Source organism: Carcharodon carcharias, chromosome 3 (genome assembly GCF_017639515.1).
Source record: "Carcharodon carcharias isolate sCarCar2 chromosome 3, sCarCar2.pri, whole genome shotgun sequence".
Taxonomy (NCBI): domain Eukaryota; kingdom Metazoa; phylum Chordata; class Chondrichthyes; order Lamniformes; family Lamnidae; genus Carcharodon; species Carcharodon carcharias.
The window spans coordinates 161,197,259-161,222,954 of record NC_054469.1 but is presented as its reverse complement, the minus strand read 5'-3'; the positions used below and the strand labels follow the sequence as shown (position 1 = coordinate 161,222,954).

General features: G+C 44.3%; 1 protein-coding gene across 1 annotated transcript in view; it reads left to right on the top strand.

Moving 5' to 3' along the window:
- The first annotated feature begins 246 nt into the window (after positions 1 to 246).
- Positions 247 to 25,696, top strand: part of ube2ql1 (ubiquitin-conjugating enzyme E2Q family-like 1) — a 38,555-nt gene continuing 13,105 nt past the window's right edge. Inside the window, exon 1 of the mRNA XM_041183361.1 lies at positions 247 to 1,499. Coding sequence (XP_041039295.1) covers positions 783 to 1,499 — 717 coding nt within the window. The 5' untranslated portion in view covers positions 247 to 782. The remainder of the gene's footprint in view (positions 1,500 to 25,696) is intronic.

The window sequence follows — 25,696 nt, the reverse complement described above, 5'->3', positions numbered from 1 at the left end:
GCTCGCAAAGGCACAAAGGGACGGGATTAGACCCTTTAACTAGCGCATAGAAAATCGAGCTAACGCCAAGGAGTCAGATGCTCTTTGAATTTTAATTGAAGCAGGGGCTGTTTTTCTTTTGTGGCTCGCACTGGTGATATATCTTAACGCGAGGTTGACGTAGCAGGCAGCCGGGAGACTGACGTGCACTCGGTGTTTAATTTATGAAAGCTCCGTATTGGACGTCAGGTCCGGAGCGCCAGTGCACAGGCGGCTTTCCATCACTGGCGCTGGGGGAGTGAGAGCAGAGCTTCACCGCAATGACAAGCGCTCAAAGCCCGCCCGAGAGCTGATCTGCACCCAAGCACATCTCCTTTCAGCCCTGCGAGATTCAGGCGTCACAGTGCTGGGCCGGAGCTTCACAGGTTGATCTTTAAAAAGAATTGGAGATTTGTTTCTTTTTTCCCCTGAACGATCCAGAAGGTTGGAAGAGCAACAAAAAGAAAGGTTCTTTTTTGCCATCGTGCGGCAGCTTCTTGGAAGGTTGTAAAGGAGCGGTCACTTTGCTGACTGCAAATTGATACTTTATTTTTTTTAAATTACGAAGCTGAGAGTTATTCCTGTCGATTCTTTATTCTATCAATGGGATTCTTTTTAAAAATGATTTCGTTCTAATGTATACGAGTTGTGCTGAACTGCATTTTTTTCCTTCGCGTCGACCACTTTAGCCTTTTCGTCCAAAATTATTATTAAGGATTTTTTATTTTTGGGGGAGACAAAAAGACGCGTCGATTTGCCAAGAGATGGCTACCCTGCTTCGAAAAATTGGTCTAATTCGCCTCCACGATCGAGACACCGATGGTGCAAAACACCAAGGCTCCCGCAAGGCGACCAAAAGCGGCAGCCAGAAAAATGCCAACAAGCAGTGCAACTCCTCGAGTAACGAGAGCATCCTGCTCCAGTCTGATCACCACCACCACTACCACAACAACCATCAACAACAACACAACCATAAGAGGTCCGAGCAACCCCCCTCCACCAAGGACAGCAACAAGGACAAGCAGCAGGCTGGAAGCAAGGTGCCTCCGGCCAGCACCAGCAGCAGCTCCATCCCTGGGCAACCCCCCAACAAGCAGCACTGCGCCCAGGTCCGCAGCCGCAGGCTCATGAAGGAGCTGCAGGACATCCGCAAACTGACCGATCACTTCATCAGCGTGGAGTTGGTGGAGGACAACCTCTTCGAATGGAATGTCAAGCTGCTGCAGGTGGACAAGGACTCGGCGCTGTGGCAGGACATGAAGGAAACGAGCACCGAGTGCATCCTGCTCAACCTCAACTTCCCGGACAACTTCCCTTTCTCGCCCCCCTTCATGAGGGTACTCAGTCCCCGGCTGGAGAACGGATACGTGCTGGATGGAGGAGCGATCTGCATGGAGCTGCTGACCCCGCGGGGTTGGTCCAGCGCCTACACTGTGGAGGCAGTCATGAGGCAGTTCGCAGCCAGTCTGGTCAAGGGACAGGTAAGGACTGACATAATGCAAACATCTGTCCACCCCCGCCCCCCGACCGCATTCGTATTGTTATAATTGATAAATATTAAAACTAAAGAAACTGACCATCTTCCATATTTTCATTTTGCCCCATTATTATGGAAGTGTATTTTACAATTAAAACATTATTTATGAATACTCAGTGTATTGCTGTGTATCACCCTTCAGACTTTCAGACGTTAGTGTTGATCTCATGCCATCTATGATTTTTGCCAGAGACTTGCATGCCCAATATTCTTTGAGCAGTCATGTAAAGATATTGATAACTTCAGTCGTGGGCAACCAGCTATTGCTTCATGATGCCTGCACTTTAATAAAAATGAACATCCATTTGACTGAATTTTATCTCCCAATTTTGTCACAATAGAAATATGCTGTGGCAGGAAGCTTGGCTTTCTTGATAAAGAAATTAATGCAATTTCATATTTTAACCACAATTAGAACATAAGAAGATAAGAAATAGGAACAGGAGTAGACCATTCGGCCCTTCAAGCCTGACCCACCATTCAATAAGATCATGGCTGATCTTCTTTTGTTTCGATTTCCACATTTCCATCTAAATTGAATAACCTTGGATTCCCTTGAAAAAGGAATTGAAAAGTAAATGCAGAAATTTCTCATATGAATGCTTCAATACATACAAATACACCAATGACTTTAAATATAGTTACCTAGATGATTAACTTAATATTAGCTGTTACATTCTACATTTGTTTTTGCGCTGTGTTGATAAAAAGCTGAATCCATTACAATTTAACCAATGTGCAATTCAGTACTCCTCAGTGGATTCCCCTCCCTAAATCCCACTGCTTGTCTACTTCACCCTGCTCCTTTAAAAAAACACTCAAAATCCTTCTTCAACCAAGTTTTTGTTGATCTCTCATAACAACTTCTTCCCTAAGCGCTCAGCATTCACCTATCAGTGAACTATCTCACATTTTTATTTATGTTTAGGGTGCAAGCTGCTGTTGTATTACCGGTGAATAATGTACAACTTTTAGTTACAGCTATCTTAATAACTAAACAGCACATGGAAAAAACATAGAATGTAGTTTTATGTTGTATCAACCCAAAAAGCACAAATTACTTATGTATAATTGGAATTATATAGGTGAGAAATGTTTCATATCTTATTCCTTTTTGTGATTTAATGATTATTTAAATGTTGTCAAGGGCTTAATTTATATATAGCATAGAACAGCACACTAGTTCAACATAAAGCAAAAATAAGGGTACTAACTATTACTAGTGACTCAAAATGGAACCAGTAGATTCTAGCCAGTGACATTTTGTTTTTCCTACTGAAGTCAGCAATGTTATGCAGCTTAGCTCTGGGATATTTATAACTGCAAATTTCAGAGAAAACTCAAAAGGCCAGGTGTAAAATATGACTGTTTCTGTCAATAATTACAAGTTAATCAGATAACATATAATTTTATTAGCTTAATAATAGAATGTGGTAAATACCAATTTTTAATTATAATTTGATGTAAATGATTGATACCAATTATTCAACCTCATTAAGTTAGCAAAAATGCAGTAGTTGTCACCATTTACTAAACTAAGTCAGTAGCTATCAATACACTAGCTCAAGGGATTTGAGACAGTAGCCTCCTCCCCCAGTTATTGGCTGTACAAATCACATGATTACAGACAATATTTGACGTACAGACACAATTTTAGAATGTAGCTTCCCTTTGGCTAGAAAAGCAAGGATCAATTTCACTAAAACAGTGAGATGCTTGCTTTGCAAATTTAGGCCACATATTTGTGCTTTATCATGAACAGTAAGGATAATGAACTGCACTGTGCTTCATCTGGACCACAGCTAATGTGCATGGGGGTGGGAGCAATTAGCATGCTTTTTTTTGCAGATTCACAAAGCATAGAGAAATTGTTGATTAGATGCTCCTGCCATGTTTGATTTTCTTACATATTGCAAAACTTTTGATTTTCATTGAATGGTGACAGAGACTGTGAAAGGAAATTTTTTTGCTGCCTTTTAACCACTGATAACAACCACTAAAGGAGTAGAAATAGGATAATTGGACAAAGGAGAATAGAGTTTCTGTTCCCCATTTATCCAGTTTTTCAAAAAGGAGAATTACTGTCTTGAATTATTCAGTTTTTTTCCCAGAATGAACCGGGATTTATCATACCCTTCTGCTGGTATGGTAATAGGTATCCTCAGCTAATGATTGAAGGTCAGAGAGAGAAATGGTGGGTTTGATGCAAGTAAACTTGTCTAGCTGCAGCCTGGTCCAACTCCCCTCTACTAACTGCTGGAGGTATGTTTATTATTGTGCTTCCAGAACACTTAAATGTCTGTTTGAATACTCCTACTTTGTCAATTATACAACATGTACTAAGTTCAAAGTAAGTTCTAAGGATATCCCCAGCAATTACAGACTTGTCAGTTTAACTTCAGTGATTGGGAAGCTTTTAGGAACAATTATTCGGGATAGAATTATGGAAAAATGCAGGTTGATTAGGAAAAGCCAGCAAGGATTTCTAAAGGGGAAATTGTGTCTAACTAACTTGCTGGAGTTTTTTGAAGAGCCAACAGAAAGGGTAGATGAGGGTAATGCTTTTGATGTGATACACATGGACTTTCAAAAGGCATTCAATACAGTTCCACACAACAAGACTTGTGAGAAAAGTTTTGGTCATGGAATAAAAGGGACAGTAGCAATATGTATACAAAATTGGCTGAATAATAGGGAATAAAGGTTAATGGCCAATGGATATTTTTCCGGCTGGAGGAAGGTTTGTAGTGGACTTCCCCAGGGGGTCAGTATTGGGACCCTTGCTCTTTCTGATATGTACTAATGATCTAGATCTTGGTGTGCGGGAGTCAATTTCAAAGTTTATGGACGATACGAAATTTGGAGGCAGTGTAAACTGTGAAGAGGACAGTGTAGAACTTCAAAAGGACATAGACAAGGTGGTAGACCGGACAGGTGGCAGATGAAGTTCAATGTGGAAAAGTGGGAGTTGTTGCATTTTTGTAGGAAGAACATGGAGAGGCAATATAAAAAAAAAAGTACAAACTTAAGGGGGTGCAGGAGCAGAGGGACCTGGGTGTATATGTGCATAGATCATTGAAGGTGGCAGGACAGGTGGAGAGAGCAGTTAATAAAGAATACAGTGTCCTGGGTTTTATCAATAGGGGCACAGAGTACAAGAACAAGGAGGATATGCTGAGCTTATTTAAGACTCTAGTTAGACCTCAGCTGGAGTACTGTGTACAGTTCTGGGCACCACACTATCAGAAGGATGTGAACACTTTGGAGAGAGTGCAAAAGAGGTTTACAAGAATGTTTTCAGGGATGAGAAACTTCAGTTATGAAGGTAGATTGGAGAGGTTGGGACTGTTCCCCTTGGAGAGGAGAAGGCCAAGAGGAAATTTGATATAGGTGCTCAAAATCATGAGGGGGCTGGGAAGAGTTGATAGGGAGGAACTATTTCTGTTCATAAAAGGATTGAGAATGAGAGGGTACCGATTTGAAGTGATCTGCACAAGAAGCAAAGGTGATGTGAGCAAAGCTTTTTCACTCAGTGAGTGGTTTGGGTCTGGAATGCACTGCCTGGAAATGTGGTGGAGGCAGGTTCAATCAAGGCATTCAAGAGGGCATTAGATGATTATTTGAATAGAAACAATGTGCAATGGTATGGGGAAAAGGCAGGAGAATGGCACTAAGTCATAATGCTCATTTGGAGAGCAGGTGCAGACACAATGGGCTGAATGGCCTCAAGCGCCACAACAATTTTGTGATTCTGTGAAGTAGTGAATACATAGACATACAGGGAGTTAACCATACTCAGGCAAAATGCTGGATGCTGGAAATTTGAAATAAAAACAAAAAGTGCTGGTCAGGCAGCATCTGTGGAGGAAGAAATTGAATTACATTTCAGACTGAGGACCTTTCATCAGAACTAGAAAATGTTAGAGATATATAGCAGGTTTTTAAGAAAGTACAGTAGCAGAGAAGGGGGATGACAGGAATAAAACAACAGAAAGTCTATGACAAGGTGGAAGGCAGTTAGACTGAATAACAAAAGGGATGATAGTGCAAGGCAAAAGTGTGGAGTGGTAATGGAATAAGTAAGGAAACAAAAGGTGTGTGTAGAGCAGGTGTAAATGGCAAAAGCAGAATCGTTGCCAACAGCTGGCCTCATTTTTTCAGACAGCGGTTAGCAGTGCTCTAAGTGCAGTCCAACAAAGGTTCCACACAAGTTTAATGTAACTTCTTTACTTTTCATTTCTACCCACCTAGAAATAAACCCCAATGCTTTGCTTCCTCTTTTTTATGGCTTTATTAACGTAAGTCACTACTTTTGGTGATTTGTATATCTGTATCCCAACTTTACCTCAATTAGAGACTTAGGGCAGTATTTAATTCAGATGACGGAGGTCCCTATTAAAATCAGACACTTAAGTGGCCAGCAGCGGGCCTTCCCTGGGATCAAAGATCAAGGAAATCCCACCTCCCAAAAGCTGAAGGCCTGTCAGAGGCCGACAGCTGTCCATTGCAGACAGCGCCAGTAGGAGCAGTGTCATCTGCCAGCAATGCATCCACCAGATGCCCAGGATCAGTGCCAGACCCGAGGCCACAGGTGAGTGAGCCCGGTATGGTGTTGCAGGAGTGTAGGGAGGTAGCAATGGCAGGAGTTGGCCCACCACTTCCTGATGCCAGGTCCCCCCAGTCAGGCTTTTGAACAAGGGACATCCTGCCTCCTCAATAACAAAAACAAAAATACTTGGAAAAACTCAGCAGGTCTGACAGCATCTGCGGAGAGGAATACTGATAATGTTTTGAGTCCATGTGACTCTTCAACAGGAGAGTCATACGGACTCAAAACATTAACTGTGTTTCTCTCCGCAGATGCTGTCAGACCTGCTGAGTTTTTCCAGGTATTTTTGTTTTTGTTTTGGATTTCCAGCATCCGCAGTTTTTTGCTTTTATCTGCCTCTATGTTGGCTGTTCCTAGCTGCAGTTCCAGTAGTGGCCACCTCTCCCATTGGCGCTGCTGGGGCTGAGGAGCTGCCAGCTCTTAGCTCTTGGAAGTGGGATTTTCCTCCTTCAAGAAACAGAAGTCCAGATGCCAGGGTTTCTGGAAATGGCCGTGACAGGGTTGCCCCTGGCTTTCTGGCTTGCCATCAAGGTCACCGCCGTCATCATTAAATTCAGCCATTGTTTTACTGCACTTTCAAGTTCCTTTTTTTGATGCAAGGTCCAATGGATAAATCAGTGGGAGTTCCTACACCTGATCACTATCCCACTTGGGGACTGCTGCATTGTTACTGTGACGCCCATCAGTTGAAATATTGAGCTGAGGCTCCATCTGCCTTTTTTGGTAATACTATTTGAAGAAGAGCAGAAAGTTCTCCCAGTATTCTTCTTAGCATTCAAGCCTCAACCAAAACCACTAAAAACATAGTATGACTGGTTGTTCATGTGATTATTGTGCAGTGCACAAGACAGATGCCTAACTTACCTGCAATAAAACACAAGATAATGCAAATATGTTTCATTTGTTCTTTTGTTCTTAGAGCTCCTTGAAAGTCTTGCTATCAATTCTTTTCAAAAAGCACAATGAAGTTTAACAGTCTTTCATTTCTTTACATGGATAGGAAATATTTTTGGAATTTTATGCTGACCCAGTAAGTACTAATATATTCAATGGAATTAGTTTTGGCCTAATTGTGAGAAGCTGAGTTAACACAGCTAAATTATAAAAAAAACATTGAAGCACATCTGGTTAATGGGTGTGTCTACCAATGTTAATGTGGCTCCCTTGCATTGTCAGGATCAGAAACTCCTCCGAGTCAGTTTTTGCAAATATCTCAACATTCCCTGCTTAAATAGGAACATTTTAAAATCAAGACAAAATAGACAATAGAAAAATGTTAACATTTATAATTTTTGTGACTGTTTTTGAAAGTGGCCCTAATGGTGAAATTACTAATTTAAAAACCATTATGACCAAATATAGTACCTTGATGGAACAATTTACTACCAAAGTTGAGGTAGAATAAGCTTGTGTGAGTTGAAAATGCACAATCTAATGTGCAGCAATTTCTAATGGAGAAGCTTAAAATCTACCATATAAAATTGATTAACTTTGGAAGAAATTAATTGAGAATTTAATTTGATCGTATTGTAGTTAATTAAATAAAAACAGTAAATAATGCGCCTGGGCAGTTTTGTAGCACAGGTGATGTAGCACCTACCTCACCAGCAGAAAGTTCTGAATCAAAGTCACAGGAATAGCAGGCCTGCATCCTATCCAGATGATTATGCGCCTATCACTCAAGTTTGCCTGCATCTGATTGAGAACAAGTCTCACTGGTTCTGAGTGAGGTAACTGGATGAAATGATTTGCTGTGATGGGTCTCTGTTTTGCATTGGAGTCGGAATAAATATTTGGCAAGTTTGTCCATAAAATAATTTAGACTTTTACACAAAATAGATTAACAATAAAATATATCATAGTAGGAGAATGTTACATGCAGGGTTAGATTTTAATTTAATTATTATCAATGACTTCAGTTCCGCCATGAACAGTAATATTACCATAGTGCTAAAAGCTTGTTTATTCAATTTCAACAAAATAAATATTAGTGTTAGTGATTGGATATTTAAAGTTTGATTGACCTTATCATGAGATTGTGTTTTTAAATGATCTCTGTCCTTTCCACTGCCTAACACCATTATCAAGTTAGTTTGGAACTCATCAACGTGGACAAATCATACATAAATGTAATATTTACCACTAGTCTGGATCTCTAAAGTAACATTATCACTATCACTGAACTGAAGTCTAAGCACTGGTGATTCAAAATTACTACTGTTGATTTTTGACTGCACTGCATTTATAATGATTCGCTCGTTCTTACCTCCTCCACAAGGGCATAGCAAGGACATTGTGGTCTGTCATTTTCTTCTACTTGAGTGAGAGGGAAGGAATAGATACCACATAGCATCACCTATTTAAAATAATGGCATAATAATTAATGTTGTCAGTAGTTAGTGAGCTAGACTTCCTATTCATGAAAATTAGCAGTCCACTAAAATGTTTGGTCAAGTCATACAGTAATGATAAAGCCTATTCATTTCCTTTGTCCCTCTGCTGTGCCCGGTTCCTTTTAAAAAGCAGTAATGGCCTCCATTTGGTAGGCATATCAGATATTAAACATTTACAACATAGGGGAAGTTTTTTTTTAAAGTCAATTTTAATCTCCACAAGCAAAATATATTGCACTATATTTGATTGCATGGAACAATTAGGCTTATTTTATTTGGGAAAAGAGCAACTAACATTTGAAATTTTGCATGTGACTAGTTTTATAATAGCACTGAAATACAGGGTTACAACATCTTGCCTCTTCCCCCATTATGTATACACTGCAAGTCAGGCATATGGACAAAGCTCAAATGTGTATAAACAATATATTATATTGTTCAGGTACTGTGTGGTGCAGTGGGTTACAAGACCATAGTTTATCTTTTTCTTATTTGTTCTTGGGATGTGAGAGCCACTGGCAAGACCAGAATTTATTGCTGAGTTTGATTCCAACCCAGGGTAAAGGGCCTTCCAGCTATGCTAGTAATGGTAATTCTAAGAATAATAATATTTTATTCAAGAGATTCGCAGCCTGAAGTTGAATTACCTTGTAGCTTACATCGAAAAATTCATATATAGATTAAGTAAGCGGGTTAAAAACATGCAACCATGTAATAATCATGTAGCAACAAAAATAGACAAATGAATTCAGCAGGATATTAAAAGAAGGATAATGTTGATTTAAAATTATATTAAAATTACAAGCCAATAAACCATTCCTACACTGCCAGCACCACTTCAAGGCTCCCTTCCAAGTCACTCACCATCCTGACTTGGAAATATATCGCCGTTCCTTCACTGTCACTGGGTCAAAATCCTGGAACTCCCTTCCCAACAGCGCTGTGGGTGTGCCTACAGCACATGGACTGCAGCAGTTCAAGAAGGCAGCTCACCACCACCTTCTCAAGGGCAACTAGGAATGGGCAATAAATGCTGATCCAGCCAGCGAAGCCCACATCCCGTGAATGAATAAAAAAAAATTAGAATCATTATTTAAGCACTTAATTGAGGACCCAAACCGTGTAAGAAATGGGGCTATCTGAGGTTTAAGACTTTAATTCGGAGCTTTGGACGGTCCCATTGCAGAGGAATTGCCCAACAGAAGTTGAACTTCCTGGGTAATTCCTGTGCAGTCCTTGCTTGCGGGGTCCCCAGCGCATCTTCCAGGATACAACCTTCAGGGAACGGAAGATCTGGGCCAATCATTCTATTGTGTAACTACAGGTAGCTGGGATCTCCAGGCTACGGGAAACCTGGCAGCTGAAAGAAGGTGAGAATGGTTGGAGCCATGAGCTAGCAGCCTTTATAGCACTGTTTGTGGGCCAGAAAGAGCAGGAATGTTTTCTCCAGACCCAAAAATCTACCCAGTAAAGTCACCTCCCCTGACTCTCTCCTCCCACCTCCCACGCCCCATCTACCCATCCACCATTGGACCACCACACCCCCCCTAACCAGCATCGGGATCTGAACTGCCAAACCACCATCACAAGCCACCCCAAACTGCAATTGAGCTCCTACATCCAGATCACATCGGTCCTCCACCCTCTCACCCCCGCACTCCCCCTTACACAATCCTCAAGATGAAATTCCTCAGATCCCCCAAAATCCCCCATCCACAACTGAGCCCCCCGCAGGCTACCAATGGATCCCCACCCCCACAATCATGGCCCCCCCCACGACCGCTATCAGATCACCTCCATCTCCCAGATCACCATCGGACTCCTCCCATCCCTTATTGTAACCCACCACCAATACCTCCAAAATCTCTCCCTTTCACAATGCACGTACCTTTTCTGGTAGGCTTCAGCCTTTTGAAGCAGTCCGCCTAAAAGTCGATCAAACAGGCTGCCTGTTCCATGGGAACCCCATGGAAGAAAAAGGTTTCAAAGGAGCTTTGCAGTTAAATTCTGCATGGTATTCTTCTGGGTTTCACAGCTTCACAACAGCACCACCCTCTTTCCTTTCCCCTGTGCAGAACTCACCACCTGCTAAAATCCAGGCCAAAGTGTCAGACCAGTAGTATATCTGCATGAACGATTGACAAAAAGGAACAAAATAAAAATATGGACATTGCGGACATGCTGAATAATTATTTTGCATCAGTAGCTTCAGTGGAGGAAACATCACTTTGACCTCACATAAGTGTAGAAAGTTTGCAGTAAGCATATTGAATTTACCAAAAGTTAACTGACACTAACAGACTGAAGTAAGAAACAGTTGGACCCTTTACGGTCATCACAAATCAAGATAAAGAAATCCCAGAATTTGTGCTCAGTCAGCCTCAAGAGTCAAATGCCACTTATTTTTTGAAACTGTAATCAAAAGATCAGGGAAAGTGAAAAAGTATCTCATTGAACAGACAATTTTAGTAGCTGCTTACAATTTTAGAGAACTGTATGAATCTTTGATCATAGTTCCAGTCTTTGCTCAGGCCCTCTCTTTCACCTCATTAACCAGTCAGTACATTGACGCTTGTATCGGGGCCATTTCCTGCTTTCACCCTGAATTGGAAAATTTCATCAACCTTGTTTCCAAATTTCACCCTGCTCTCTCACCTTCACATGGTCCATCTCTGACTCTTTCTTTCTTTTCCCCAATTTCTCTGGGCCATTTCTGGGTATAGGCCATCAACCAATATTTACTGCTCTACATTGGGGAGACCAAAAGCAAGTTGCGTGACTGCTTTGCAGAACAACTCCATACAGTCTGCAAGCATGACCCTAAGCTTTTGGACTGGTGTCATTTTAAATCTCTACTTTGCTTTCACATGAATTCTCCGTCTCCAACCTACTGCACTATTCCAGTGACACTCAACAGAAGTTCAAGAACAGAACCTTTTGCTTAGGCCTTCTGGATTCAAAACTGAGCTCAACAATTTCAGACTGTAATCTCTTCCGCCATATTGTATCCTTCCTTTCTCTATGTGGTTTTGGTTTTGCTCTCAGTTTTCCCTTGTTTTTGCTTTTGGAAGGCAGCCATTCATCTCTCTCCCATTCACACCTCTGCTAGTCACACATTTTGTTTCGTTACTTGTCCCATTATCATTCCCTTTGGCCTTGAACCACCAAGGCTTTTATCATTTAATCTCCTCTGTCTTCCCCCCAATCACAGACCTTCCTTTGTTTTCTTTTGTCATCCCCCCCCCCCTTCCACTTGCTTAAAACCTCTAGTATTCCAACTGTTACCATTCCTGATGAAAGGTCAGCAACCTGAAACACTGGGCGGAAGCATCCCAGATTTGCACTAAGTGCGGTAGCAGGTGGGTAAAATGACAGGTTACCCACCAGCTGCAATGACAGCTTCTCACACCATATCATCCCAAAGCAGCCGCATTAATTATGCATTCCCAGGAAATACGCCATTTCCATGGCAGGCAGGCTCTCACTCGCCCCCCACGCCATTACCTGCTGCTTCCTCATGCCAGGCGCCATATTTAAAGTGCAGCCGCATACGCGCCTCTCAGTGCTTCAGGACCAGGACTGCTGCACAGAAGACATGGCCCCGTAAGATAAAAAGACTGCAGTCCCAAGGTTCAATGATGCGTCCCTTGAGCGCCTTTTGGATACCGTGGAAGCCTGCCATGATGCTCTGTATCCCCGCTCTGGCTGCAGGATGGGCAGCAACATCACCAATCTAGCCTGGGAGGCATTGACAACAGTGGTCAGTGCCAACATCCTGCAAAAGAGGACAGTGCTGCAAGAGGATGAATGATCTCCTTTAGTCCTCCAGAGTAAGTCACTCTTCTCATCACTTTCAACTCACACACTTATAAGCCCATCACACATCCACAGGGCCCTCACTCACTGCCAGTTCAAGGGACGTCACCATTCACTCTCTCACACACACTTTCATTGTCCTCATCCTGTCCATGGGACTACTCACCACCCACACATGCTCGGCATACTTATCAACTGGCCTGGCAGGCGTCCTGCTTACACTATCCATCTCTATTCATGTAGGACAAGCTGGTACACAACAAGAGGGAAAGGTCACAGACTGGAGGAGGAATGCCTGAAACCATGGTCCCCACAGACTTTGAAAATAGAGCCATCCAGCTGGCCAGTGAGGTTCTGTGCTGATGGTGAGGTTGGCGATGCTCTACCAAGTGAGGATTCAGCATTGCAGCCTCCATCAGACAACCGTGCTCTGAGTGATGTGTCCTCTTTCACAGGCCACTGCCATGCACTAATTATCTCCCCTTGCTTCCGCAGGCACATCAACCATACGGCCTACAGAGCCCATGACCCAGGGCCTTGAATCAAGCCCCGAAGAAATCTCTGAAGAGGAATCCGGAGGCACCCTCCCTGAAGTCCCATCACAGTGCTCACCCACACCCTCCACCAGCTCAGAGACACCTCGGTGGGACCTAGCTTTAGAGTAGCCTCGGGAACACAATCTGGTGAGCACATCGGACTGTCTGCTCCACAGCAGGTGGTGGTAGGGACTTCCCAGGTGTCCAGCACTTGGAGGACTGCTGGAGGGCAGAAATCTGCTGAGTATGAGCCAGATGATGAGCCTCTGGACTCGGTCATGTCACAGTTGCTGGAGCTGCAAAGACAAGCGCAGGAACATCAGGAAGGGATGTCCATTGTACCCCTAACATTACAAGGCATGATGGAGGAGTCCATCTGCATTCAAGGTGAGGTGATAGCACCAGTATGCTAACGCATTGAGGTCAACACTGGTATGAATGCGGCCGCCATGGAGACCTTGGTCCAGGACGTCGCTCCTGCACTGCTGCGCAGGCTGAATTTCATCACCAACACCATAGTTGGCCTCCAACAGTGTGTATGCAAGAGGTGTGCGGGGCAGCCTGATCTCACTCCAGCTACCGTTTCTCCTCAAAGGAGTCAGCCGAGGGCCCTTGGGCACCCATAGGGAGGAGGATCAGCAAGTGTACCTCCTGGGGCCATCCATCCAGGTAACTCCGTGAGTGTCCGACCATCTGAATCCCCACTTCCTGTGGCCCCAGCAGCTCCAGCTCGAGAAGGGTGCCACTGCCACACAGCAGGTCCCCAAAAGCAGGCCGGGACCCTCCAGGCCTTGACCCTCCAGAGGATGCCCGCCAAGGTCATCACAGACAGGGCGTAGCAGTCACAGGCTGCCTCCGCCTCTGCTGTGGATGTCGGGGGAACACAAAGATGTAGCAGCAGGGTTAGGAAGTTTAAGAGGATGTAGTTGCACAGCTTAGACACGGGCATTAATCATTTGCACATAATGTTCACTATTGTAAATAAACTCCCAAGAATGTCTCCCTGCCTATGGCTCCTTGTTCTGATGAGCAGTGTTTGTGTCACTCAGATGTGAAACCTTGGTTCCAGCACAAGATAAAGGCAGGTGCTTCAGTCAAGGGCCTCTTCCCTGTGCTTTGTGCAGCCTTCAGACCAAAGTGATGGTCTGGCTTCACACTCACTGGACATAATAGTGATACCTGCACCTCCAGAGTTCTTGTCATTGCTGCTAAAATGTTGTGGGCAGGTGTCACAGGGTTCCGTCATTCTCTCTGTGTGCTCTCAGCACCTTTGAGGTGGGGCTGGGCTCCCATCTCTTCAGCATCTGTGACCAGTGACACTGTGCTCCTGAAGGGGTTAGGTGCTGAAGGCAGACAAAGATTAGATGCATTTAAAGTTTCATGGCTGAATCTCCATGATATGACGCTGATCACAGATCGCAAGCGAGTTGCCCTCAGCCACACAGGAGTCAGACGTTCTCAGAGGCTATGTGAAGATCTATGGAGTATCCTCACTGCATGTCGCCATCATCCTCCTGCAATTGAGCGATTATTAGGGACTCCACTGCATCTCCATGATAGGAGCATTGTCACAGAGCCATAAGCCTGACTGGGGTCAAACTTTCACAGATGCAATGTGAGGATTTATGGTGTCTCCTCACTGCATGTTGTCTTCCTACCCCACAAATCTATCAGCTGTGAGGGCCTCCAGAGCATGCCTGCCTTGTCTGGCCAGTATGAGGGGCTCAATGCTGTCGACATCCGCCTCATCGGAGGAGACCTCCAGCTCCTCCATCTCCTTCTCAGCCAGCTCCTCTCCCCATTTCAGTGCCAGGATGTAAAGGGCGCGGCAGGCAATGACGATGCATCACACCCTCTGCGGACTGTATTGCAGGGCTCCACCAGACCGGTACAGGCACCGATACCTCATTTTCAGGAACCCGATGGTCTGCTCCACCAAGTTGCAAGTTGCAGCACAAGCCTCATTATAGCGTCGCCACATAGGTGTCATCAGCCACGGCCTCTGCGGGTAACCCTTGTCCCTGAGGAGCCATCTCTGCAGCTTCTGTGGACCCTGGAAGATGTCAGGGAACTGTGACTGACTGAGAATGTAGGAGTTGTGGACACTCCCTGGAAACTGTGCGTGGACCTGAAGGATGTGTTTGTGGTGGTCGCCCACAGCTGCTTATTCAGCAAATGGAATTCCTTGCGTTGACATAGTTGACCCCTTATTGTGTCAGAGGCCTAAGCGCCATGTGAGTGCAGTCAATGGCACCCTGCACCTGTTGGAAGCCCGAGATCTGGGCAAATTGAATCGCTCTTGCATCCTGGTTGTCCAGGGTCAGGACAAAATGCACAAAGTTGTGTGTCCTCGTGACCTCATGGATGCATTTGTGAATGGAGACTTGTGATATCCCACAGTGATCACCAGTGGAGCCCTGAAAGGAGCAACTGGCATAAAAATTCAGCGCCATGGTCACTTTCACGGCCACTGGCAATGGATGCCCTCCACGTCCCCATTGCGCCAAATCCTGCAGTAGCTGGCAGGTGTGACCGACCAGTGCCCTAGTCTTTGATAACATTGGTTGTCGATCATCTGCAGGAATGAAAGGCGGTGTCTGTAGATCCTAGGTCTAGCTAGGCGCTGACCAACAACAGTTCGCTATGACTCTTCGGCAGCATATGCGGGATTCTCAGCCATCCCTTCTTCCTGAGGGTGCTGTTCCTCCCTCTGCACAGCCAGGAGCCTCCATCACTTTCTTCTCCGTTGTCTCTGCTCTCTGTAAACCATGAGGTATACAGCTAGTTCACCGGGCTCCACGTTCCTGATGTACTCCTCCTGCAGAATAAAAGAGAGAGAGAGATGTGTGGGTTAGCTTGGGTATACTAAGAACCTATCTTGGTTAAGTGTGAAGGCCCCTTAACACATCTCAGGGAGTGCTGACCACCATTTGCATGGCCAGAGATTAGTGCGCTGCGTGGCTGCTCGAAACCCCACCCACCTCCGCCACACTCCACCTGACCGATTGGCGGCAGCTTTGCCCATTGGACTGCATGCTGTGCTCTCAACTCAGGCACAGGCATTCTCCTAACCCACACTGCAAGGCTGCACTGTTAGCTTGAACCATGGGGGAGACTGGTCCAAATCGGGATGATGACATTGCAGGGGCTGTGAGCGCCTCCATCAGTGACTGCTCCACGGTCAGCTTTACCAAGGAGATTGTACGATGTGTCCAGTCATCCAAACTATTCTGCAGTCCACTAAAATGCTCATTGTCTGTGCCCAAGGAGTGAAAAGCTCTGGAGGACTTGGTGGCACTCTGATGCCTCTGCGTTACTCGAGTGGGCAGATAAGCTAGAGGCCCGACTTCAATCATGTCAATGTGGCTGCGTCTGAACTGTCTCAGCTGCAGAGGAATGGTTCCTAATACAAGGTTTCCCTAATGCATGGCCGCTTCCATCCCTGCAACCCTGCATGTCCTTGTGCACTACTTTCAACCGCAGGGCAGCCCTTGCCCCTCCTCCCAACACGCCTCAACCGCAGGGCAGCCTGTGCCCCTCCTCCCATCATGCCTCAACCGCAGGGCAGCCCTTGCCTCTCCTCCCAACACATCTCAACCGCAGGGCAGCCCTTGCCCCCCACCCCCAAGTTGCTTCAACCACAGGGCAGCCCTTGCTCCCACGACTCCCAACACACCTCAACCTTGAAGTCCAACAGGCGATCCAGGCAAGCGCTGCGCTACATTACTGTGTACTTACCTCTGAGTTCCACTCAAAGTGCAACCTACCAAATGCACACCTTATATATGCTATTGTAAAACACATCAACATGCAACCATGCCAACATGTTGGACGATCCAGTTGATGGGGGATGATTCCGGCGGGCTGGCCTTATAATGATATGTGGATGTATTACAACGAGGTTCCCAATGTCCGATGGCGAGGAACGCAGCCTGCCAATGACAGGCTGAACGGACGATTGCAAACTGGTTTCATGATGTCTTGAAACCAATTTTTGGCCTTCTCACCATATTGTCCCGCTCAGGCCGCCAGCGGGCACTGATGATTCTGCCCATTAACTTTCTTCCTCTCCCTACATATGCTGCCTGACTCACTGAGTATTTGTTTCTGTTTTACTTTAAGATTTCCAGTATCTGTAGTATTTTGCTTTTGTATTAGTCTTAAACTTAACAATATTTTTACAAGTATCTAGAGCAGCAGAAGTCTTGAGGGAATACATAGAAAACATTTTGTGCAGAAAGTAAAATATGAGACCATAGTCTGCCAATATAAGACTGCCCAGGAGGTGGTGTCAAGTTGCCAATGCCAGTACTGTAGGGATGGACAGTGATAAGAAAATATACTTACATTTGGTCAATCATGCAAAAAATGTAGAAAATTTAAATAATTTTGCTCTGCCATACTATGCCAAGCACCAATGAAATTTCAAAATTCATATAATAACAAAAATAAACAGTAAGCAAAATGTAGATATTATTAAGTCAGTAGCCCTATTTCCATAGGAAGGGCAGGTGAGTACAATAAATGGTAGCAACTTCCCTGGTTGGATCTATTCAGACAGATAAATGAACAGCAAGTCAGTTAGATGCAATGCAATGTGCAACATTGAGAGACCTTAGCAAATATCAGTTTGAAGCGGCACATCAGGTTCTGTGTGCAACACAGCTATTTTAAAACCTCTGGTTTGCTGAAAAATAAATTTGGTGAACCAAAAGAATTGTAAGAAGTACCATGTAGAAGCTGTGGCCATTCCAAAGAGCAAATCCACCCTTTTCCTGGAAGCAAAGCAATCCAACAAATGGAACGAGTCAAGGTTTAGGACAAAAATACACTTGCTACCACAGCTAAAGCAAGTTTAAAGGATTACAAGTCTAGAAGTCACTTTCATAAGAACTAGCCCAAAAGGAGAAGCTGCACATCCTTCAAGGAAGAGGCCAGAAACAGGGAAACTATCACCTTTATCTGAATCTCCAAGGTGAACCCATTGATTCATTAGCCTAGTAGATGATCTTTTATCATAAAACAAAGAATTTAAAATGCTGATCAAACTGAAGATCGTAGCTCATATAACCTGGCTGAGATTTTTGATGCCAGGGAAGATAAGTTACTGTCCTGTGGCTAACATCAAGCAATCATTACAAATTTAAGTCATGCAGATGCTTTTTTTTATGCAAGTAGTGGATTTTTCTATATATATCTGATTAAAAAGAGCTTGGTCTTGAATTTGCCCAAGGACTCTGCCTGTCTCTTCTGTGGCTCTGGCAGGAGTTTGGTGGAACTTACCAGAAAATGGCAGGAAGTTGTTAGCACCAGGTCCCAAACAAGCCTGTAACTGTCAGAATCTCCATCTTGCCTTTACAAGGAAAGCCAGGGACATTAGAGAATGGCTGTAGGGAAGACGTTATGTGAGTTCCTACTTCCCCAACCCATTCAGGATCCAGTGTAGGAGAGGAAGCAGACATCCAGAAGGATAAAAATGGTCTACATTGAGCTGGGGGCATGGAGTGGGGATGGGGGTGTGGTTTCCAGGCTAAGGAAGCAGCCTGGACCCTTGAGGAGTGCTTCTTAAAAATGTTTTAAAACTGTATCAGCACCATCGCACAAGGATCTCAGAAGATGCTGAGTGGAATCTAGGGAAGGGGGTTATCAACCCTCTGCTCCCAAATGATAGGAAGGCACCGGGTTTCCACCTGCATATGGGTTCCTCATGGTAGCGTCCTCGGCCGAACTATCTTCAGCTGCCTCATCAAAGACCTTCCTTCCATCATAAGGTCAGAAGTTGGGGTGTTCGCTGATGATTGCACAAAGTTCAGCACCATTCGCGACTCCTCAGATACTGAAGCAGCTCATGTCCAAAAGCATGTCTAGCTCTGCCTTAAAAATATTCAAAGACCCTACTTCCACTGCCTCTTGAGGAAGAGTTTCAAAGACTCACGACCCTCTGAGAGATGAAAATTCTCCTCATTTCTGTCTTAACTGCCTTTATTTTTAAACAGTGATCTCTAGTTCTAGATTCTCCCACAAAAGTAAATATTCTCTCCACCTCCACATTGTCAAGATCCCTCACATTTTTCAAGGTTTTGATCAAGTCACCTCTTACTCTTCTAAACTCCAGTGGATACAAGCCTAACCTGCCCAACCTTTCCTCATAAGACACCCTTTCCATTCCTGATATTAGCCTAGTAAACCTCCTCTGAACTGTTTCTAACACATTTACATCTTTCCTTAAATAAGGACACAGTCCTCCAGTACTCCAGATGTGGTCTCACCAGTGCCCTGTACAACTTGTGTATTCAATTCCCCTCACAATAAACGATAACATTCTATTAGCTTTCCTAATTACTTGCTGTACCTGCATAATAGCCTTTTGTAATTCATGCACTAATACACCCAGATCCCTCTGAATCTCAGAGCTCTACAATCTCTCATTATTTGGATAATATGCTCCTTTTTTATTTTTCCTGCCAAAATGGACAATTTCACATTTGTCCACATTATGCTCCATTTGCCAGGTCTGTTCCCACTCACTTAACCTATCAATGTCTCTTTGTAGTCGCCTTATGTCCTCTTCACAACTTACTTTCCTACTTACCTTTATGTTAACAGCAAATTTAGCAACCATACCATTTGTCCCTTCATCCATATTATTTATATAAATTGTAAAAAGTTGAGGCCCCAGCACTGATGCATGTGGTAACCACTCATAACATCCCACCAACCAGAAAAAGACACATTTATGGCTACCCACTGTTTCTTGTTAGCTAGCCAATCTTCTATCCATGCCAATATGTTATGCCTTACATCACGGGTGCAATTGGCAGGCCTGGGATCAGCTGGCAACAGGGCCACCACCCTCGATCAGCCCACAACCGCAATTTCACGCTGGCAAGCCAATTGAGGCCCATGCTGTGTGAAATGCAGCCCCCCAGTGGTCGGGAAGGGGCGGGTGGGGGCAGGTGCCTGTCAGCCGCAGGGTCCAATGGCAACCTGGCAACTGAATTAAAAATGGCACAGGCAGTCCCTTGAAGGCTACGAAGGAAGAACGTCTCTTCTCCATTCTCAATATTCAAGTCGAGTACAGCTGGAGACGCCAGGCGTGAGGGCAGATTGGGTGGGCACTTGGCAGCCCACTTTTTGGATGAATGCCTTGCGGTCCAGAGATGGGAGGAGGAGGCTACCGCACCTCACGTTAGCAACCCCCCCCGTCCTGGAATGAAAATCTGGCTGTTCGGGGAAGTTTCTCCCGAGTCCTGTCTGGGCAGTTGGGAAGTTTCCCAACTCTGTGCACCCAGCTCGGGAGTGAAAATTTGGACATTGCAGTTGCTGGAAAGTTAGGTACAGATTTGGGAGGCAACAACACGATTGAGGACTTGGGGATCATTGAAAGGTTAGAGATAGGGCAATGGTTTGCAAAGAAAGTGGGGTTGAGAATAAGGTGTCTGAGGAAGTGTATAATGGTGCACTAAGGCACAGTACGTAACTATGGCCAGGGTCTTTAGGTCGGCGAGCGGGGGGCGGGGCCAGCTTGCTGACGCATAAAATGACGCGGGATGATGTCGGGTGGAACTCCTGACATCACCCCGCCTCATTTCAATTTCAGGTCGGCAGGGCCGCAGCCAAATCAGCTGTGCGCCTGCCGACCTGTCAACGGCCTATTGAGGCCATTTAAAAAGTCATTAAGCTCATTAATGGATCTGCCTATCCAACCCTAAGGTTGGCGGGCTTCAGAAAAAGCATGAAACCTCATCCACAGGCGGGATGAGCTTTCATGAGGGTTGCTAACTGGAGTCGGGCCCACTGCACCCGGGAATAGTCCGGAGGCATCCACAAGGGCTATCACATCCTGAGATGGGCTATTTAAATGGTCCCACTCAGTGCTTTGGATTTTGCCCCAGTTATGATAAAAACACTAAGGCTCTCTAGCCCTCACCGCTCACAACCCCTCACTCCCATGCCACATCCATGTCAGTTTATATCATGTCATGCCCTCACCTACCACCCCATGGCACCTCATATGTTTGATTTAAAGTGATAGACATGTCCTAACTGATGTGACAGTGTCACATGAGGGGACATGTCAGGGAAATTGTATTTTTGCCCCTTCACCATTTTTAAATTTGGTGCCGATCTCCCTGAGGCAGCACTTAGCCTCAGGGAGATGAGTGCGCTGTTTCATGCACATGCGCGTAAGAGCCCAGTCTCGGCTGAGGGAATCCCACCCCCCCACCCGCACAGGGAGCGCATAGCGCTTCCTGGCGGACGTCACATTGGGCAGGCCTTAATTGATCCACCCACATAAAATGGCGGCACGCCACCAATTGGCGGCACCGATTGGAGGCACACCCGCATGCGCCCGCTCTTGCACTTCCCCCCTGATGGGGGGAAATTTCTTCCCTTTAGATTGCAAAGTTAACTGAGTGCATTATAAAGAGTGGGAAGTTGAAAATTTGGTGACAGTGGAAATTTGGTGCAGAGGGGAAACAGGAGCTCCTTTTTGCCTCTTAACACTTATAGTGGCTTGTATAAGCGTGAGGCAGTGAGTATTTAAAACCAGGACCTATATTAATACTTTATTAAACTAATAATTTAACAAGTTAAATTAAATAATTTTTAAGAAACTAAAACAAAACAAAGTGAATTAATTACTAAAAACTTTAAATGTATAAAACAAGGTGAGATAGAGATGGCAGTGCAGGAGGTGTGATGCATTCACAGCATGTGTGAGTTTGTGAAGAATGGCGTGATCTCAGGTAACAACATCTCTAGTGTCTGTAACTCAAGGAACTTTGGCACAGAGTTTTTGAGCTGGAGCCTGAGGTACAGATATTGTGATGCATCAGGGAGGGGAAGGAGTTACCTGGACAATTTGACCCTGAAGGCAGTCACGCCCCTTACTTTAGGAAGTATTGTTAACTTGGTTAATGGCAAAGGACATGAGAATATGCAACTCAGACAGGTAAGGAAAGTGCAGATGCAGTGGTGGAGCCTTTCCCATTGTCCAACAGGTACAAGGTACTTGCTACTGGTGTAAGTGAGAATAAGGACTGCAAAGAGGATTGGAAAATGGACCATGGCACAGGAGTCTACTCAACTGGGGTGGTGGGGCAGTGGGGGGAAGAAACATGATAGTAATATATGATAGTATAGCCAAGGGTGCAGATACTACTCTCCGCGACTGCAACCTTGATTCTCAAAGGCTGTGCTGCCTGCCTGTGCCAGGGTTAAGGACACTTCCTCCCAGGTTGGGGGAGAACTTGGAGAAGGAAGGGGAGGATCCAGTTGTTGTGGCCTCTGTAGGAATTGATACAACTAGGCACAATTAAGATTGAGGTTCTGCTGAGGGAGTATGTGGAGCTAGGTTACAAATCAAAAACAGAATCTCAAAGTTAATAATCTCTGGATTAATAAATACCTGATTCATGCACAAATTGGCACAGGGACAAACAGGCTGGGGGTTTAAATTTGTGATTGAAAGGTGTTGGAGGCAGGGGTTTTATTACATTGAGTACTGGCACTGGCAATGGAAAGAGTTGTGCCATTGGGATGGACTCAATTTAAATTGGACTAGGACCACAATCCTGATGAATAACCAGGGCGGTAAATAGAGCTTTAAATTAATAAAGTGGAGGGCAAATTTACAAGCAAGGCTATAGAGCAGGTTATAGATTTGGGTAAATTCAAACAGATTTGTGTCAGGAAGGAACAGAAGGTTTAGCAATGGAAAGAGGAAATTAGCAGTTAAGGCCACGAGAGAAAAAAAAGATTCATAACATATGATACAAATAGCAATAAATGGGTTTGATTTAGTAGCCATTGTTGAAACATGCTTGCAGGGTGACCAAGATTGAGAACTCAATTAAGTTAGGCAAAATGGAAAAGGAGATGAGTTATCGATGGTAATAAAGAATGAGATAAAGATAGGACGGAGAAAGGATCTTAGCCCTGAAAATCAGGATGTAGAATCAATATGAGGAGATATAAGAGATAATAAAGGACAGAAAACACTGATGGGAGTAGCTTTTAGACCCCCTAACATAATTATAATGTTGCACAGAGTATAAGGTAGCAAGGATCATTTAAGCCTTTACTTTTCATAGATACTGGACAAACCAGATTGGCAAATGTAACTTGAAGGATGAGTTCATGGCATGCATTCAAAACAGTTCTCTTGAACAGTATATTGAGGTACCAACTAGGGAACTGGCTATTTTAGATTTAGTATCTGTAACGAGACAGGGTTAATTAGTAATCTTATAGTAAAGGATCCTCCAGGGGATAGTGATCACAATATGAGAGAATTTTATATTAAGTTTGAGAGTGATGTGGTTAAGGCTGAAATTAGGGAAAGAATTTTACGCTCCCCTGCTGGTGAGTTTGCAGGCAGTATCCATAAAATTCTTTGGATGGCCTCCCCACTGGGCTTCCGTCCTCTCCGACCTCTCCGCAATTTTACGTTGGGACAGGCAAGGCCTAGCCCCAGACCCTCCCAGAAGAAAGAAACAGTTTAGAGCAGTACTCATATTTCCCAGATTTTACTGCTATTCCATTTTAAGGTGTACAATACCAGTTCAGACCAGTATTCTTATTTCCCAATTTTTACTGTATTTTCCTTCTAGGCTACAAGGTCAGGCCCCTGGCAGGTCCCTACCACCTCCTCGCCGCCCCCCCCCACCCACCCCACCCCGACCCTGACCCCTACAGCCTCTCCACCAACACTCTCACCTGTCCACACCCCCAGGTCTCACCTCCCCTTCCTACCGAGACTCCCAGGTCTTAGACGCTGGGGACCTCTTGTAGTCCCAGTTCTGTCCACTGCAGCTTCTGGTGCTGCTGGGACTAGAGAGCTGCCAGCCAATCAGATTTGCTGGCAGCTCTCCGAGGTGGGACTTCCTCGCAAGTGAGAGGCGGAAGTCCCATCCTCAGTCAATTAACACTAATTGGAGCATTAAATGGCTGCGTGGCAACTAGTATTGGTGAGGATGCTTTTGCCAATGACTTTTACTAAAAATCCTGGCCTAGGATCATAAGTTTAAACAAAGCCAGTTACACAGGTATAGGGGTAAGTTGGCTAAGGAAGATTGTGAGTTTAAATTTTAAAAGTGATGGTAGAGAACCAATGGCAAGTGTTCATAATTCATCATTCTCGATGAATATACATTCCCTTGGCAAACTAGAAAAATGGCACAATCATGGGTAATGAGAGAAGTTAAGGAAAGTGTTAGTTTAAAATAACGTTGCCAAAAAGCATAATAAGCATGAGGATTGAGAGTATTTTTAAAATCAGCAGTGTGGCCAAGGAATTGATCAAGCGGGAGAAAATAGAACATGAGAGTAAATTAGCAATAAATATAAAAACAGATTGTATGAGCTTTTGCAGTGTGTGAAAATGTAAAAATAGCCATGATTCCCTTAGAGGCAGAGACTGGGGAAATAATAACAGGAAATGAAGAAATGGTTAAGATGTTAAACAGATATTTTGTGTCTGTCCTCATAGTCGAAGACACAAAGAGCATACTGGAAATTGAGGGTAGCCAAGAGTGAGAGTGAAGAACTTAAAAAAAATTAACATTAGTAAAGAAAAAGCACTGAAGAAATTAATGTTACTAAATCCAACAATCTCCCTGATGGATTTTAAAAGAGATGGCTGAGGTTCCTCTTAACACCAGCTTTTTCCAGTGACCACTTGTTTGTCCACTTGGCTGTCCATCACACATGTAATATCCATCTGAGTCCTTTCATTTCAAATGCTCTTATTCGAGCCCCATCACTCTTCCTGATGGTCTGGCTTTCACAATCATTCATTGTCAACAGCCACGCAAGGGCTTTCAGAAAATGAATTTTTGTTGTAATCAAGATTCTATGGCTACTCCATACTCTTTTAAGTGAGTTCACAATGCCGTGACCCTTGTTAAGTATGGCTTGATTTTCTTTGTAGACTCTGCACCTTGTATGATGAGTGACCCAAGATAGCTGGAGGCATCAACCTGTTCAAGCTGAACTCCATTGATCAGAATCTTGCCGGTCTTTCCACCCATCCCTATCACCTTTGACTTGTCAACATTGATCAGGAGACTGTGTATTTCTGGTTAACTTGATCCTGGTGTTAAGAGGAACTTGTTTGCGGCAGCGATATCAAGGAAGCTCACATATTTTGGACATGTGCTGCAAACAGGGGGGCAGTATTTGGAAAAAGAGGGGAAAACAGCTGGAAAATGTGCACAAGGAAGACTCAAGATGGATGGGCCTCTCTATGGGGCAGGCAATGAGGGCAGCAGAGAATAAAAATCAGTGAAGAAAGATTGTTCATGTCAATCCTCAGAATGAGGACGGATGAAAGACAAGACAAAGCTGTATAGGTAGTAGATGCATTGGTTTTGATCTTCCAGAATTCCCTAGATTCTAAAAAGGTCCCTGTAGATTGGAAGGTAGCAAATGTATATGAGTTGTTCAATAAAGGAGGAAGAGAGAAAACAAGGGCGCCAATGTTAGCATCAAGTAGTAGGGAAGATGTTAAAATCTATTATTAAGGACTAGGTAACAGGGCACTTGGGAAATCACAATATTATTAGGCAGAGTCAACATGGTTTCATGAAAGGGAAATCATGTTTGAAAAATCTGTTCAGAGTATTTTGATGATGTAGCTGGCAGAATAGATAGGTGGGAACTAATAGAGTATATTTAGATAGTATAGTAGGATATTTAGCTTTTCAGAAGGCATTCGATAAGGTATACACAAATGGTTGTTACACAAGACTAGGACTCATGGGATTAGGAGGATGATATCGTA